General features: G+C 36.7%; 1 protein-coding gene across 1 annotated transcript; it reads left to right on the top strand.

Moving 5' to 3' along the window:
- The first annotated feature begins 11,173 nt into the window (after positions 1–11,173).
- On the top strand, positions 11,174–12,837 carry LOC109579575 (uncharacterized). The gene has a single exon (XM_019990477.3). The coding sequence runs from the start codon at positions 11,803–11,805 to the stop codon at positions 12,691–12,693; it is 891 nt and encodes a 296-aa protein (XP_019846036.2). The 5' UTR covers positions 11,174–11,802; the 3' UTR covers positions 12,694–12,837.
- The last annotated feature ends 6,078 nt before the right edge of the window (positions 12,838–18,915 follow it).

The raw sequence follows: 18,915 nt of genomic DNA, 5'->3' as shown, positions 1-18,915 counted from the left end.
TGGAGTAAACTTTGGCTGGAAGCTAAAAGCGTTGTAAAATGTAGCTGTCAATGATTACGAGCGGGTTTAAAAGGTTCTTTCTCACCTTAAATGACGAAGACGGATTATGTCAACGTGAGAAGATTGACAAGATGTGCTAATGACAGGGATTAAATTTTATGAATAAAAATCAATTATATATTTCGAAATGTATATATTTAGATATGTTGTTGTTTCAGAGGTTTTAATTAGTTGATGATTATTTAGATGATGTTAAAGAAGACATCGTTAGTTATTTAAAATTATTTATTTAAAATCAGTTTGTTATGGTATGAGTTCGATTTCACTGAATTGTGTTCTCCAAAGCTCCTAGAACTCGTATCTAAGACCCTTACAAATCGACAAAGCGCTTTGAGCATAGTTATCAAAAATACGTGGACGCGGCTAACGTCTGTTTCTGATATCTTTTCTGCTTAACCGAAGGAAGGATTGGCAAAATGTTTTAGCCTTAGTCTTGCAAAGCCAGCATAATCGCCTTAGCCTTGATGATTCTACCTGACTCTCTTCCAGGTTTTATCCCATGACCTGGCACCCACACGAGCCTGATGATGAAGTAGCTTGATGCCATCTATCTAGTGAGGATAACACTCCTCACCTAGCTTTGAAGGCTCATTTCCCTGAAAGAGGCTGCACTTCGTAGCAGTACGTCTACTGCCACCTTAATAGCAGTCACTTCAGCTTTCATATTGGGCTGCTTGCTAATTTTTCTTATACAATGCAATTGTATATTATTACATTTTCTTCTTTTGGACGTGCTGTAACTGTGACAGAAAAGCTTAACTACTACCGAAACTACAGCATAAAAATCAGCTTTGAGTTATCATGTTTCCACTTCGGCGTGCGAAAGTGCTGACCGCGTTTGGTCACTCTCATTAGCGAAATTGCTTTTTCGTGCGCTCTTAGCATTACTTTTATGTCTAAAATAGTTGAAACTCTTGCTTGGTAACTTGTGAATTTCGGTCATTCCATAAATCTCTAAATTATATGCAGCTTCAGGAGTGAAAGGGTTGCTCTCTCCTCTTAAGATAAACATGTTTTATTTGGTTTAAGAATTTACTGACATATGAGTTTGTCATATTTTTATGGCATTAAGCAAGTTAGCGAGAAATTGAAGTCAGAACCTGGAGAGTGTCGAATAGAATAAACAACTTTCATAAATCATATCTATATACTCTGCAGCATATACTATAACTTCCATGCTATCTTTGCTTACAATATACATTTTTACGAGAAAGTAGGGCTCAATCATTGTAAGAAGATCGTAATAACTTACGGTAAAAAAATTAAAAATTTTTAAAATTTTGATCGTTTTTGACCTGGACCTTTGACCAAAGAACTAGAAGGTCACTGTATAGAGAACTATAGAGCATGGAGAAAACTTAATAATGCTCTAATTATTTGAAAATTAAGATAGATCTTAATGAACGGAGTGCCGGCACTTTTGAAGACTCAACTCGAAAACTATTTCACATATCAATTTACACTTTAAATTAATTTTATCGAAATATTTAAAAATCGATATTTTTTGTATCTTCCTCCTTAAGAGTGTTACAAGAATACATACACATATTTTGTTCATGAGAATTTCTATTGTTAATATTTATTTTTATATACATTATAGACTATTTGGAAATGCTTATTGATTTACCACACTAAATTTATTTTATATTTCTTGGTTTCATAACACAGCCTTCTTTTTAGTCCACACAGTCCAAGGTCTCTCCATTGAATATTTTTGTAGGTAAAATGTTCTAAAAGACTAATTTTGAGTATTTAAAGTTTTCAATATCGCTTCCTCTCAAGTAATTTCTTAAGTTGTATGCTTAAAAATCATTTCGATTAGTTTAAATGCTGAAATGTCAAGCTCTGCTGAAAAGAAAAGAACATAAAAAAAGAGACTTGTCCAAATAAAACGTAACAAATATTCGTAATAAATATTTTATAGTGACTTTATGCAGAGTTTGATGAAATGCATCATAAAGAAGGCTTTGAGAGAATAAGTGACTTGTGTTTGTGTGTTAGTTTATAAAATAAATTTGGAAAAAATGTATTTTCAAGGTATATATGTTACATTCAAAACCTCAAGTGCACTTCTTACGTTTAGTTTGGAGCGATCAACTGGTGCCTATCATAGTCAAGACGGCAAAACCGCATACAGACCCAATAACAGGCCTATACACGAGACAGTCGAATTTTGAGGAAAGAAGAAACACTAAATCTGCTCACATTAAATACAAAATAAATTCAAAGTTACCAACGAAGATATGTACGAAGACCTGTGAAAAAAGGGGAGTTAGTGGTGGAGAAAATAAAGGTTTTCGACTCTCCAGAAATATTCGACTGTCTTAACAAAGCGGTCCAAACTATGATAGAGTTGATTCATACCTGTCACAAGCATTGATGAAGTACTTCAGTGGTGATTAGTTATGTGATTCTCTAATTAAGTTCTTCAGTAATGATTCCTCATATGATTTCTGGATTCTCAGTCAGCTGTTTACTTGTTTAAAATATTTTAGTTTTTTCGCTTTTTTGAGTTATTTATTAACTACAGTGCTTCTACCGGCGACCATATTCTCTGAGCTGCTTTTAAAATATCGGATTGTAGCTCTACATGGGATACAACACTTTTATACCTGCTTTTTAAGCTTAAACTTTCGCATTCAGTGATTATTCAACAGGGATTTTAACAGCTCCATAATTATGAGTGGAACCAATTAGAAAAGCGCTACAAATCTGAAAATTAGAAGTCCGAGCTGGAACAAATTTAATTGCACAACAACAAAACAAGTCAGAAAAACTCAACAGTCTTGTCATCCGACAAAATTGTACAGACAAAGAAGGTGTCCTGTCGCAGATCAAAGTTTTTACATAACTTGGATGGGGCAAATGTGTCCAAGTATATTTCAGCTCATAACTATTTTCTACTTAAAAAACTGTCTTTATCTATATTTTTGCCGATTATGAGCACAAATGAAAGCTCAAAAAGCTCTGAGGCATGCAAAAATGTGCGTCTCATAAAAAAGCGCATATGGCTGGCTATTGCCGCCAATAAACGTGGTGAACCAAAGCAATAAACCAATAAATTTGTTGTAAAATGAGAATTGGATTGTGTATGCCTGTGTTACAGCATTAATATGCGACCATATCTTTTCCATAATTATTTATATGCGAATATTTACAACAAAATCAGCGAATTATTTGGGGGAGAGCGGCGATTAAAACAATTGCTTAGGCCGATGCATTCGAACATATGCCTTGAGCAGCCACAGCAAGCAATAATACACACATACACATGCCTACATTCATATTTACATATATGTATGTATTTTTATATGTATGTGTACCTATATGGGCATTATGCGAGTAATAACTCCTAAAGTTATTATACGATAATATACTCGCTTGTAAAGTCAGGCACACACACACACTTGCACACCGTCAACTACATGCGCATAATTCCACGATGTTATAAATGAAATTAATTCGTTTAATTGCCAGCGAAAATATGGCTTACACACACACATACATAACAATACAACATATGTATTTGCGTGTGACTGGAATTAAGCGGTTGCCAATAAACGTTTGTGCCTCATTTTTATTTGCCTATTCGCAATAGAACATATTATATGTATATATTTCTACACACGTACACACATACACATATCTGCAAGTGTATTAGACAGACATTAGGTCGAATTGTGCGATGCTTCATAAATTCCCATATTTTTATAGAATATTTGCGCTTGCTTATGTGGAAATATATGAAAATATTATTTGGGCCATTGGGCTATGCGGCAACACAGCGCTCTCCCCTCTGGCTTCACGCTTTGAGTTCAGCGTTTCGTTTTCCATGTCTGTGGGTCTGCGCTCGCTGGTGACCATGAAATCTGCTTAATCACCAAAATGAGCTCCAATATTAAAGAAGTAATAATAAAAAGTATATAAAGCGAGCGAACGCCATATATTTTGGCGTTTCGGCGTTGTGTGCGTCGCTGGCAGGTTCACTTATTTATTGCGCCGCGAAAGTACAAAGAGTTTTGGCTTTACGTATGTATGTGTGTGTGTGCCCATAACCTATCCGCTTAAGTGTGTGATTATGTGGGATGTGCAGATGCCACAAAGTATTTAGCTGCCACATATTACACACATACCCACACTCACACGTTTTCATTTTAATACTTCATTGCTTATTCGCGCTCTGCATTCGGCTGTCTGTTTTCAATATTAAGTTTACTGTGAAATTATTTAATAACCATAATAATCATAAAGAAAACATAATTTTTAATAATAAATTAAGTGTTGTACATTAACATTATACATAACGGTAATAATGTGGCAAGATTCAGAATATCAAAATTTGTGCGCGTATGTACATACATATATACATGTGTATGTGTATATAGTATTATATGTGCAACTATATATTACGCTTCTCTTGTACTGGAAAGAAGCAGCTTGCACCTTAGGGTGAGCTCACAATTTCATTACGGTATTTGGTTTTAATGTCAGGGACTTATTTAATGCTGTTTCAGTATGTTTTTTCTTTATTGAAAAATATAAATTTTTTTACTAAAAATTTTGAAAATAATAAAATTTTTGAAATTTAATTTGAAACTCAACATAAGCTAAAGACACTTCTTTGAGATGGATGGATGGAAAAAATTAAATATTTTATTACAAATTTTTATTATTACTAACATACACTATTAAAAAAAAAAATTATGAAATTTTTGGAAACAAATATTTTAAAAACGGCCATCGCGACGCTATTTCCGGCGACTCCACGAAAAAAAGATGCGTCCGCGTTGGCAGAATAACTTCTTACAGGTTCATCTAAATTGAAAAAAAAATTGGATTTTTGGCGAACATTTTTACAAAAAAAAATTAAAATTTCAGTGAAAATATCGCAACATTTATCCTTCGTCTTTAAGAATTATATTTCAAAGATTTGTATTTTATGAAGATCGGTTGAGTAGTTCTACAGAAATGAAAAACCCACTCGAAACTCGAGAAAAACGAGTTTAAAGATGGCGCGCTTAGCCTAGCTAGCCTTGAGCGCACAAGTTCTCAAGACTGTGTCCCAAAAATTATTGCTTGGATCAACTTGAAAATTTAAGACAAAACTCAAGAGGTGTTGTAGAATTTAATAAGATAATAAAAAATTACGATTTTTTGTAACCCATAAACTCATGTAATCCTGTAAGCCCAATTTCTTAAGTTAAGTCAGCCGACGGAGGCCAGTGGTTCAAAAGTTTATTATCTTTTGATTGTTGTGATAGATGCGAGGATATTTAAGCATCTGTTTTTATGTCCCAGTTGGTGGTGAATACACTATTCTTAACTAACAGTTATTTTTATTTTTAGGACACCCTGAGGTTTTTATTTAAATTTTTCTAGAATTTTGTTTATTTTCCCATATTAATGACGAAGAATCGGTAAAAAGGAAACCTTTGACTCACTAGAAATAATCTATGCCACAATAGCAATCTCTAGCTCTGACTTAGTCGACCACAGAAGAGTATAGAGATGAACGAATAAATTGATATCAATAAACTCAAAACTGCCCATCGAAATAGAAAAGTTTCTATTTTGGAAAATTTTTTAAAAAACTATTCTTAATAATATTTAGAGACTTTGACACCACAATTTTAAATTTTAAGTTCATTAGAATTCAAAAGATCTAAATAAAAGTATAAAAGTGTCATATTATTTTTTCTAACTTTCAGTCTGATATTATCTATCAAGCACAATATGGAAACGTATAATTATACAATGCCAGGCATAATCTTTGAAATAAATGTATTTTATATGTAAGCAGATATACAGGGTAGGCCATTTAAAGTTGACCCATTTGTTTCTAAAAAAAAAGAACAAAAGAAAACAATGTTTTTTGTTCATTTCAAAAATAATTTATTTTGGTCCAAGGGGATTTGTTTCAGCTAATATTTAAAAATTAGATCGCGTAAATGGGCACCTTTAGCTTTGACAGCTAAATGCACTCTTTTTTCGACATTTTCCATGACTTTGGCCAATGTTTCGGATGATATGGCGGCTGTTTCACGTCGAATGTTGGCTTTCAGTTGAGCTAAGGTCTTTGGCTTATTAGCGTATACCTTGGATTTCAAATAACCCCACAAATAAAAGTCTGGTGGCGTCAAATCTGGTGATCTCGGTGGCCAGTCAACATCACCATTTTTCGATATCAATCGCCCGGGGAAAAATGGTCGCAATAAATTGATTGTTGGTCGAGCTGTATGGCATGTAGCCCGTCCTGTTGAAACCAGAAGTTATCCATGTCATTTTCGCGAATAATGGGTATCACAAAATCCGTTATCATGGCTCGATAACGCTCACCATTGACTGTTGTCGTGGCTCCATCATCGTCTTCGAAAAAATACGGTCCGATGATCATATTCGCGCATTACTTTTTGGTCGTAAAGAGGCTGTTCTTCAATTAATTGAGGATTTTCGGTGGCATAAAATCGGCAATTTTGCTTGTTTACGCCTCCATTCAACGAGAAATGTGCCTCGTCTGACATGATGAGTTTTCGCCAAAAGTCAAGTTCGTTTTCAGCCATTTCGATGGCCCATTTGCCAAAATTAAGGCGTCGCGGATAATCAGCTGGGTTTAGTTTTTGTGCCATTTGAATTTTATATGGAAACATCTTCAAATCTTTATGAATTATGCGTCGGAGAGTGGTGCGAGAGATGTCTAATTCCTGAGAGCGGCGATAACTCGATGTCGATGGAGTCTCCTCAATACTGGCTCGTACAGCTTCGATATTTTCATCAGAACGTCTTGTGCGTTGTCTGGATGCATGACTGGCATTACTGAGATTACCGGTGTTCACAAATTTTGCGTATAAAGACTTAATTGTGTTCTTAACTGGAGCACTTTTCACTTTATTTTTTTTGCACAATTGAAAAGTTATTTTGAATATAAAGCTGAACAATTTCAGCGCGTTCTTTTGGAGTGTACTGTTCCATGGTATAAATTGTCTTCGAATGACGCTTCTAACGCGGTATGACATTAGCCGATTTGTCAGCGCTGTTAAAAGTTACAGCGTTGCCAGATGGGTCAACTTTAAATTTACATAATTTCATATAGCTTGCATTCATTCCCCAGAAGTTTCGTTAACATCGGCATATAAACAATGTGGCAAGTCATATACAGGCAAACGTATTTAATTTCAGTCCTTTGATAGCCCTTCCTGCTTTATCCATTACTCTTAATGGGTTACAAATGATGTAATATTTGCAGTAAAAAATTTAATGATTACGTAATAATGTAACATTATGAGATGCATAATTTTGTTTATGCATTTTTTGTTTTACGTTTTTATGTTACATCTTTCGGATTGATAGGAAATAAGAAAGAAAAACTGATGAAAGTATGAAAGCCTATAAGCACGAATATTAATAGACACAAATAATATTCAGTAAGTAAAGAATATCTGTTTTCTATATGTTCATCAAAATTAGTACATAACTATACATTTATAAATTATGTGTTACGTTTTGTCCGAGGTAAACTTTTAACCTATTAAATGAATTTCAGAAAAGTTTAATAATTTATTTAATATTTAATTTATTTTATAGCTTAAGAGGCCATACAAAGATCTTTATCTTAATTTTTGTTGATCGGTTTAAAATGCATCTATACGCTATATTACTCCGTGGTAAACAATATATTCGATAGATTGTAGCCGACAAATGAGCAAAAGAGGAGAGAAAAACAAAAAATTTCAGATCGATATCGCAAAAACTGTGTGAATAGTTCACGTTTGTAGAGACATACGGACGGACAGACATACAGATATGGCTAAAACGATTTAGCTGGTCGCGCTGACCATTTAAATATACCAGGTGGTTCAATAAGTTTTGTCGTTTTTTTCCTTAACTGGTTCAAAAGCTTGCAATAACATTCAGAGTTAATTACCAATTTCCACAAACAAAATTCTTTTCGCATCCCAAAATACTGATAATATAACCTTCTTGGCCGATTTCTAAACACGAACTCGTTTCGGTTCCTGGGTCACATCACTCTTTAGCCTCTTGTTTTTATTCAGGATCATGCTGATAGACCCAAGTCTCCATAGTCCATAGTGTGGAATCGACTTTACCCATTTTAAAACGCTCCAAATGTTGCTGAGAAAGTCGCATTCGAATATGTTTTTGTTCCATTGTTAGCAAATGCGGCACCCATTGTGCACACATCTTTCTAAAAGCCAAAATATCACTTAAAATATGGCTCATACTGCCTAATGAGATGTGTAGCGCATCTACTAAATCTCTCTCAGTACACTTTTAACATTCGTTCGTGAATTTCTTTTGGTGCTACACCTTCTAAAAAAAAAAAGAAAAAATAAGAAATTTTATTACTGTACGATATTTTTCCACTGTAAAAAAATATTTTGACACATTTTGGGTTAGTATACGTAGCAACGCCCTCTCTTATCGAACTACAAAACTTACCTTTTCTTTCGTGTGTTGCAAGCTTCGTGGCAAACTTAATATATCTTGTTCACTGTAAAAAAAAGAATTGAAATTGTGAGTAAAATAACAATGGAAAATTACTGAAAACGTGCGATATGTTTCTCTCATGGTACCCCTCTTACCGCCCCTTTAGGGCTCCAAAATTATTATGAGAACACTATCATGCCGACCGTTTCTTTTTTCGCTTTGGTGAACTTAGCTCTCTTAACGAACAATTTACTCGTTAAATCTAAAGCTAAGAATTTCACTTGAAGTTAATATAGAATTGGATAATCTAATACTATTTTCTTCTTTCTGCTTATTTTGCTTATATAGTTGTTTGTTCGATTCGCCACTTTTCAAGCTTTGCCAAATTAAAGACTGCTAGCAATAGATAAGATTGCATATATTAAGCATGCATTGAAGGGCGTAAACAGGCTGCCGAAATGGATGTTAAAGACATTTCTTTTGTTGAGCTTATTGGCGCAGATCCCAGAGGTGCATTACGGAGAAAGCTAGTGCGCTCTCCACTGGCTAAAATTTTACGATGTGTAGGTATGCTCAGAACATATTTTTAATGGAACTCAACATTTTACTAAACAATAAAACAGCCATTGCACGAATCACACAAAAACAATGCGAGCACAAAGAAAAAACCGCAAACTTGTGTGCATGAGTATGTGTGTGCATCTACAAAGTGTATATGTGCATGAGTGTGTGTGTATGTATGTAAGTGCTACCGAAAACTTCTCTTTCAAACACTTTTTATAGCTTGTCAAAAACCTATTTAACGCATTTGATGAAAATGATTTTTATAGCGGTACTTTTTGATTTTACGACCACACAAGAAGGCGAAAGTGCTGCAGGAACGCAAGGAGGGGCAGCGCAGAACAAGTGTACCGCGTACTGTGACGAAAAGATGCACTCCCACCAACACAAATAACACGGTCGTAAAAAGCCGAACGAAAATCAGGTGACACATCAGAAATTGCGACTCTGTTTTTCGCGTAACAGCGCATCGGTTGCGGTTTTTCGCTTAGAAAAGATTGTAGCAAATGTGTGATGTAATGCAAGCGGGGGCAATGTGGATCGGTGGTGTGGAATTTAACAAAAAATCTGAAATTAGTATTTTCAGCAATTCTCTTGAACTCTGTTTAAATTTATGTATTTTACATGCCTGGGCAATTTTAAACCTTCTAGGTTACTCTATTCACCAGCCTCTATTTTACAAGGATTCTGTAAGCCATTTGCCTTTCTGGCTTCACTACTAAATTCTCTCATTGTCAAATTATGTGACATCTTGGCAAGGCTGACAAACTGCCTGTTACCTTAAATTTCACTGAAGTCAGCCTGCCAGCAGCATTAGTGAAGCTCGCAAACTGAAAGGGTTTCCATAAGCAGGGTGGAAGGATTTTAAAGAGCTATGGTATATTGGTTGAGCTCACTTATGTGCCTTGTAGGGATGTCGTGACTTATCATATTGCTTTTCAGAACTCAATTACTGAAACTTAACAAATTTTTTCTCGGCGATGCTGATACTTTCTTAAGTTAGTTAATTTTCTCCATTTTTATATGGTGGCTGTCGTGGTCCAATGAGCAGTTCTCAGTTTGATCCAGATATATCGGCAATAATTAGTATCTGTGTACACCTTGGACGTATGTACGCTGCCTGAAACTTCCTGAAACCACTTTTTCTCAAGACCTCAATCCTCATACCATAAATGTCAGGAAAAGCTTGGCAAAGCTGGTACCTTCGGACCATTTCTGAAGATTTTTGGGGTCGAAACTAACATTTGAACTCCACAACTCCGCAGAAATACCTCTACCCACCTCGGTGGATCTTATAACAAATTTTCTGCAGGGCTGTATGCTTAAATGAGCTCCTCTTTAAATGTGTGTGTGTGAACTGAGCCAAGCGGAGCACGGAAGCGCCCCAACCATGCCACAACGGTAATACGAAAAGTGCATATGTGGTTTCTTGTTACCTTGCCAAATTCATTTGACCAGAAACTTAAGTTTCATTTTGGAAGCACGCCAATTGGTAAAACTTCGGCAAATACACACACACTTTTGCACATGTGCGGAATTGCAGCGCGTAACGTGTGCAACGCATCAATAGCTTTATGTATTGTCTTCCAGCTACTCGGCGCTTTTAGGGGCCTTGCCGTTAATTTTTGCTTTTTTATGGTTTTTCGTGAGACAAAAAGCTTTTGGCCATAAATGCACACATCGGTGAGATCAATGTCAAAAATTTAGCCGCCGGTGCATATGGATGTGTCAACGTATGGAGAACGCTACACACATACACGTGACTATATTCTATACCTAGCTTCGTTCCATATCTTTTACTCTAAGTCACAAATTCTATTTTGTATGCACTTTGTAATGCGATTATGGAAAACTTATAGCGACACCGTGTCCATTCCGTCTGGCGTACTCTTCTATGGACATATTTGTTCCGGTTGGTACTGCTTGAAGATTGCATAAGCAAATATTGTATGCGAAAGCTGATGACGGCTGAAACAGAGAACAGTTATTATTGGAGAACTGTTATTATTGGAGTCCGATTTCGCCCATTTTTACACTATAACATAAAGCTGTCACAGAAAAGTCACGTACCAAATTTTGTTGAAATCGGTAAGGCGGATCTCTCGAGATATGCGATTTCCCATATAAGTAGGCGGTGCCACGACCATCGTCCAATTTTGACACAGGGTCCATTAAAGGCCTCTCATGTCACTTTGGGAGTAAAATTCAATACTTTACAGATTTTTCTTTAATGGTGTTTTGTGGGTGTGGCAGTGGTCGGATTACGCTCATCTACGAACTAACTATTACTTTTTTCTAAGAAATATGTGAGCCAAATTCCATCCAAATATCCCAATATTTACTCAAGTTACTATTGCACCGACGGATGGACAGACAGACAGTCGTCCGGATTTCAACTCGTCTTGTGATGCTGATCATATAAGGATATTCCAAAGGTGAGAGGAGGAAGTATTGGAAGACATAACACCTCGTATGCACACTAGCTAATAATATTCCGGTAACGCACCCTGTATTACATTTACCACGCATACCAAGATAAGATACATACTTTAATGTTTTTTACGAAATGACAATTCAATCACAATTTTTGTTTCATTTAAAAATTCTAATTCATAAAAGATTTTTTTGTTAGTTTAACGAAATAAAAGCAAAATAAAAATTCAATTTACTACAAAAAGAGAGAGAGTAAAAAGTTAAAATAAAGCCTTTAGTGAAAATAAAAATTCCAGTTCAGTGATGGACACGATAATCGAGCATATTTTGAATTTCCTGCAGTTCGATGTGACCAGCATTTTCGGGAAGGGCAGCGAGTGTGGACTCTGTTGCATGAGCTTTTCTACGCCGCGCTTCAGCGAGTCGGCGGAGCGATGCATTGCAAATGTCTACGAGCCACGCCCCCAAATCACAAATGGCGATGAAATGATGGACTGTGACGAAGACAGCTTGGCTGAGGACGAACTGCAATTGGAGGCATTCTTGCGAGAGCTAGAACAAGTGGAAGTGGAAGAGACGGAGACGAATACTCAAGACTGCGGCACTGACTCGATTCCGCTGCAAGAGAGTAGCAACGAAAGTCTAACAGAGAGTGACTACCTGTTGGATAATCTCAAGAGTGAGCAGCAATGTGCGGAGAACGATGAAAACTCGTTGGAGGCTGATGACGCGTGCACTTGCGAGTTGGTATGCAAGCAGGTGGTGTCCAAAATAGCCGATAAATGCTCATCGTCCACCATGTTGGAGCTGCGAAGTATTGAGGAGCGAGCCAATAAATTGTGGGAGGCACTCAACTCAAATGTGCGCAACAACACGAGTGCAAAAATGCCCAACTGGTGGGATTTGAAAACCTGGCAGAAGCTGCCTTTCTACTGGGCGGCACTCTCGAATGACATACTCTGCGAGGACCCTTTCGAGAACTTCAAGCGCTTCTACATGGGCAGCAAGAAGTCCAACAAGCGCAGCGCCAAGCGTCAAGTGGAGCGTATGCTGATACTGTGGCACCGGCTGTGCCCCAAGCAGCGCCTGCCATTCATCATGGAGGCTTTCATCAGCAAGGTGGGTGCAGGGAAGGTGAACATCAGCGATGAGCACGAAATCCAACGCATCATCTGCGAGCTGCAGAACAAATGAGCAGTGAGACCCCGACTTGTTCCCATTTACTGTGTATGTTTGTGTAGCGCTCTGTGTATGTGTGTGTATGTTGTCCAAATATTTAAATTTAATTCGAAGCAGTGGATGCGGCTATTCTAAATAAATATGTGCTCTAAGTGATGTATAGAAATAAAGCGAGTGTTTTTTATTAATTTCCAGTATTGCTTTGTCAATAACGAATGCCTCGTGTTATTGCTTGTGATCGATCAGTCATCACAGCCCGATCGTTGCTTGATCGACCACATGTGGGTGGCGAGTGCTTGATGGCCAATGAAAACAAACAACATTCAGATTATAATATATCAGATTATAATATATATACCACATTTATGCAAAAAAGGGCAAGTAAAAAATGGCAATATCTAAGAATATGGTAAAGAGAGAGAGAGAGAGTTAGGTCGGGCTTTAGTTAGGTTGGGTTTAGTGAGTTCTAAGGTCGTACGGAAAGTGAGCCCTCCGTTAAGTGTGGAGTTCCATATTTTTTATAAGTTATTTTCTGGTATATTTTTAAATTGTTTTCAACTTGGTTGTTCTTGATGAGTGACTCTATAAGTCTTGTAACGGAGCTTTTAATAAGAACGCTACAAAAGTGGACCAATACGGACAGCAAACGATGTTACATTTTTCTCGATTTATTGACATTTTTCTTCAGTAAGGTTTGCCATTTCATCATGAAAGATATACAATCCAATAACAAGTCGAAATGATTAAAATTTACTACCGAAATTCTGAGTCAGTGGCCCCATCTTTAATCTACCTCCAATTTATGGCCGTCATAATCGTCCTGTCAGATCAAGAATTGAGCGTCTAGTGGAGAAATTTGAATCCACAGGCACAGTACAAAATATTTCCGTGCCAGTAGAACAAAGAAGTGCCCGTAGTGTCCAGAATATTGTTGCCGCTAGCGCATCAATTGAGGAAGACCCAAGTCAGTCTCTCAGACGTCGTTCTCAAGCGTTGGACATCTCTGTGACGGCGTTGGAGCGAATATTGCGAAAATATCTTTACATTCTTGCAAGATCAACTTGACGTAAGAACTGAAGCCACTTGACCACCCTATGTTCGTGAACTAAACTGAGCAAAATTGAAAATTTTCCGGATTCTCTTCGAAAAATCATCTTCTGCGATGAGACTTATTTCTGGCTGAATGGCTTGGTCAATAAATAAACTATGCGTTATTGCTCAGTTCACCATTTTATCCCGAAAAACTTACGGTTTGGTACGGCTTATTCGGGCCGTACTTTTTCCGCGATGATCAAGATCGGCACGTTACTTTCAATGGGAATCGCTACCGCTCAATCATAACGAAATATTTTTTATACGAATTGGTTGGTATGGACTTGGACAAAAGGTGGATTCAACAGTATGGCGCCACAAGCCCCACAGCGAATGTCACAATCGATTTATTAAAAATCAAGTTTGGTGAACGTGTTATCTCACGAAATGGCTCAGCCAATTGGTCGCATCGGTCGTGTGATTTGACGCTATTAGACTATTTCCTGTGGAGCTACGTCAAGTATGTATATGGTATATGCCATATTAAAAAGCCAGTTATATATATGTAAATTTCGTCGTGAAGAATTCGACATCCAGAAGGGAACCTATCACTTTGTAGATTCGTTGAATTTGTAGCCATCAAAACTCGAATTTCGACATGATAGATAATCATTTATTTTGGAAAATGAAACAATATGGGCATTGAGGTCCTACGTGGTAGCACTCACCTGCAATTGAGTGTGCAATTTGAAGCATTTAATCTTCTCAAGACGGATAAAAATATTTTGATAATAAGGTAGGTCAGAGGTCTACAACGTTTCGTCATAGCTGTACCTTGGGCACTGCGTACAGATCCTAATGCTTTGAATGTCATTGGTGCTAACCAGTCAGCTTCAGCAGAGAAATAATTATCTAATATCCCTTTTGAAGGACTAAATGAATAAATAAATGCCTTCCCTCAGTCTTGAGCTGACGTAGTGCTTGTGATCCCTGATGTGATCGGCTTGTTTAAACATTTGCGGTTAACGCGTTATTCAAGGTGCAGAAAAGGTATGTAAAAGAGATATTTACTATAAATATGTATTCTTAAGAAGAAAGGAAGAAAAGTATTTCTGATACGTTTTTGGCTTAGTTTTTTTTTGCGCCGATGTAAAATTAGAGATGAATAAAAAATCAAATCACCGTGTGTTCTTAAATGCCACTTGTGGCCAAATAAAGCCAGGGCAATAACAAACGCATAACAATTTTTGTGAATAGAGGTATTTTCAGTGCTCTGTCCGTCCGATTGCCCGGCACTTGATGGTTTCGATTGCTTTACGGTGTGATGCTTCAATTTATGCTGCACGACGGTATTTTACTTAGACTCGGTTTACGAGAAGCAGATGTTGTCCAAATGTTTTCGCTTTTGTTGTTTGTTGTGCAGTTGTTGTGCTGGCGCTGTTGACTAGAATGTTTTCTTTAAAGAAATCTCATTAATTGCCTTTGAAAATTGGCATTTTTATTCCCGCACGTCCAACACATAAATCTGCCATCCACTCATTATCGCCCCCTTTTGCCCCCCACTTGGACAGTTTGAAGTGTATGGCGTGTGTGTGTGTATGTGTTGGTGGCCACATCGAGCGATGGATCGCTTGAATTGACAGCCTCTCCACTGGCGCACGGGCATTTCATATCTTTGTCCGATCCACAATAGATTTCTCCGGAGCTCCCCTCCCCCTCGTCGCGGCGTTAATATTTAATTATAAACGCGATGGAAGAAATTTCGCGCACTTGAACTACATTTCCAATCGAAAACAGGCCAATTTCAGGCAATACACTGACATACTTACGCGCAGAGTATATTAAACGCGATTCCGTACAAACATAACAACAATATTGATCATAATGAAAATGTGCAAACGGATATGTGCGTGGAGAAATGGTCCAAGTGTTGTGTCAGAAAATAGAATAACTCAATTAAACGCGAAATTGAGTGCGATAAAAAATAACAAAAGATTTTGTTGTTTTTTGGTTTGCTGTTGATAGTTGCTATAAAAAAGTCTGAAGGTCGTTTCGCGGGCGCAATTTGGGTCAGTAGGAAAGTGGAAGATTTCGAGGATCTTAGAATGATAGATCACTCTTTTATGAAATAAATATGATATAAATATGAAATCAATGAGCTAATTTTTATGAGCAAATGACCATTTTGTTTTTTTTTTACAATTATTTATTTGGGAAAATAAGTATTTTTGAAATTTTAATTTTTTTTGCTTCGCAATTAAAAATAAATAATTGAATATTAAAGAATAATTATGTATTCGCTGTGGAAATGAGAAATAACGGGTGTGTATGGAACTTTCGAGCTTAAAATAACGCAAAAATAATAAAACTAAATTAATTTTTTTATTAGTAATTGACTCACTCCATATTGATCCTTGATTCGAGGGCAATTGGTAAAAGCTTTTGGAGGTTATTTTTACAAATATTTTTTGCCTTAAAAATTTCTTCATTGAGTGACCTCCCTCAGTTTTTGAGATTTTTCACACGCTTTCTTCTCCTCAAAACAAGTTATTGCTTAAAAAATTTGTTTATTTGCCAAAATATCTTCACGAGATTTGGCATAAATTATTGCTCAAGCTACTGGTACAATATTCAAACAAATTGTTATAATAGATGCCATACAAACTGATCGATCAAAATAAAGTCCTTGTGAGGAAAATTTTTTTGTTTGTGAAAAGAAAGGTCTTCCTCTGAAGAAAACGATTTTAAACTAATTTGAAGTGATATAAATACATATAACTGTTAAAATAACTCAGGAATTTTCAGACCAAAACTTATAGTTTGAAATTAAACTCACTTATAATCCCTATACAGGATATTTATATTGATATCATCGGCCTCGAAACCCGCTCCCGTTAGATCTGCTTTCTCCAGACTGGACAAGGAAGCAAAGCAAATGGGTCTGGCAGTGAACGAGGGCAAGATATCTCTTGTCATCAAATAAACAATCGTCGCACTCGCGACTAGACACTCACGTCACTGCTGACAGTCATAACTTCGGTGGAGTAGATAATTTCGTTTATCTTTGAACCAGTATTAACACCAACAACAATATCAGCCCCGAAATTCAACGCAGAATAACTCCAACCAACAGGTGCTACCTCGGACTGAGTAGGCAATTGCAAAGTAAAGTCCTCTCTCGACGAACAAAAACCAAACTTTATAAGTCACTCATCATTCCCGTCCTGCTTTATGGTTCAGAGGCTTGGACGATGACAACAACCGATGAGTCGACGTTGCGAGAGAGAAAGGTTCTGCGAAAGATTTATGGTCCTTTGCGCGTTGGTCATGGCGAATATCATATTCGATGGTACGATAAGCTGTATGAGATATACGACGACATTGACATAGTCCAGCCAGGCTACGCTGGCTAGGTCATGTTGTCCGAATGGACAAAAACACTCCAGCTCTGAAAGTATTCGACACACTACCCGCCGGGGGAAACAAAGGAAGAGGACGACCACCACTCCCTTGGATGGCCCAGGTGGAGAAGGACCTGGCTTCGCTTGGAATATCCAATTGGCGTCATGCCGCGAAAAGAAGAAACGACTGGCGCGCTGTTGATAACTGGACTATAATCGCGTAAGCGGTGTCTACGTCAATAAAGAAGAAGAAGGAATCCTCGTACCCTTGATACCGTAGCCGTTTTTGGCAGGACTTCCATAAAAGCTGTCTGCCGGAGAACAACAAGACAACAAATAAAAAAAAAAAAAAAAAAAAAAAAAAATACAATAGAATGATGTAGATTTTAATTGAAAAAATAATTAAAATTTTGATATCTGACGATATGCCGCCTTCCCAAAAAAGTACCATCCCGTTTTGTTTAAAAAATTGAAGCAGTGATCGAAAAATTTTTCAGTCATGACAAATATGTCTGAAAAGCTTGGGCGAAAATTCGATCGTAGTCCAGTCATTTAAGCTTAAATTAGGTTAGAATCTCGGAATTCGATATACCCATTTATATGTCTGTAAATACTTGTATATTGACACCCTAAAGTTGTCTAGAAACCTACATATGGTAGGGTATACAAGTATTTACAGACATATAAATGGGTATATCGAATTCCGAGGTGAATTTACTATAATGACTGGACTATCGATCGAGACGTTTTGGAGAAATTTACCTCCCAGACTCTGAAGACAGTGCTTCCAGAAAACGTTTTTAGAGATCTTATATTAAAAGCGTACAAAATAGAACTTGTGCAAGACGTGAAGAATGCAATAAGATTTGACGTTTTCGAGCCAAATTTTGAACAACTTAAGGCTAATTTCTGGCTCAATCGATTGTCCCTCAAGATCTTGTGATATCACACCTTTGGGCTTTTTTTATGGAAATATGTAATGTCTAAAGTCTATGCGGACAATCCCGCCTCGATTCAGGCCTTGAAGCAAACCATCACTGGTGCTATTCGCCAGTTACCAGTCGTGTGCTCGAACGATTAGTGGAAAATTTAACTCAACGGATGGACCATCTGGGACGTAGAGATGGCCAAATAATGCCAAATAATGTTTTTTCGAAAGATATTGAGCATTACCTACTTATTTTAAAGTTTTTGGGTATTTTTTTTTTTTAAAGTAGGGAACCACGAAATGGATAGAAAGATATAGAAAGACATCTTGCATTACTGATTTTATGAATATTTTACGTTGAAACTAGATTCGTCGCTAATCAAGCTTAAAAATTGCTAATCGCTTGTGAAAGTCACCTTTTCTTTGCTGTTAGCTTTCAGCTCATAGTCTGAAATCTAAATGCTACCTTCGATATTTAGATGAAATGAGCAATAATATAACAATATGTAAAATAATCAAAAATTTGATCACTGCCTTTCTTCGAAAAAAAAAAAATCGGTCATTTGTGAACCACCTTAACCTACTAACTAGTATACGAACACACTCACATAATTTATTTATTCGACTCAAAAGCCTGGAAACTCAAAAGTTCGGCAATTTATGTCCGTCCAAAATATATTGCCACGCATTCGTACTTTAAACGGAAAATATACGAGCTCCAACAGTGAGGTTATGTGTTTGTGTTTCTGTTTATGTTTTGTGATTTGACTGTATCCATGGATTTGCAATGTTTAAGTTCACATTTGCGACTTAACTGCTGATTTTTACAAAATCCATGTGCATAAATTAGCAATAAAATTTTATGTGTTAAATTTT

This window comes from Bactrocera dorsalis, chromosome 2, assembly GCF_023373825.1.
Source record: "Bactrocera dorsalis isolate Fly_Bdor chromosome 2, ASM2337382v1, whole genome shotgun sequence".
NCBI classification, from domain to species: domain Eukaryota; kingdom Metazoa; phylum Arthropoda; class Insecta; order Diptera; family Tephritidae; genus Bactrocera; species Bactrocera dorsalis.
Note: the sequence above shows the minus strand (reverse complement) of the source record. Positions and strands in the feature narration are given on the sequence as shown.

Coding starts and splice junctions, on each gene's coding strand:
- LOC109579575 (XM_019990477.3), top strand. CDS start 11,803: ATGGACACGATAATCGAGCATATTTTGAATTTCCTGCAGTTCGATGTG.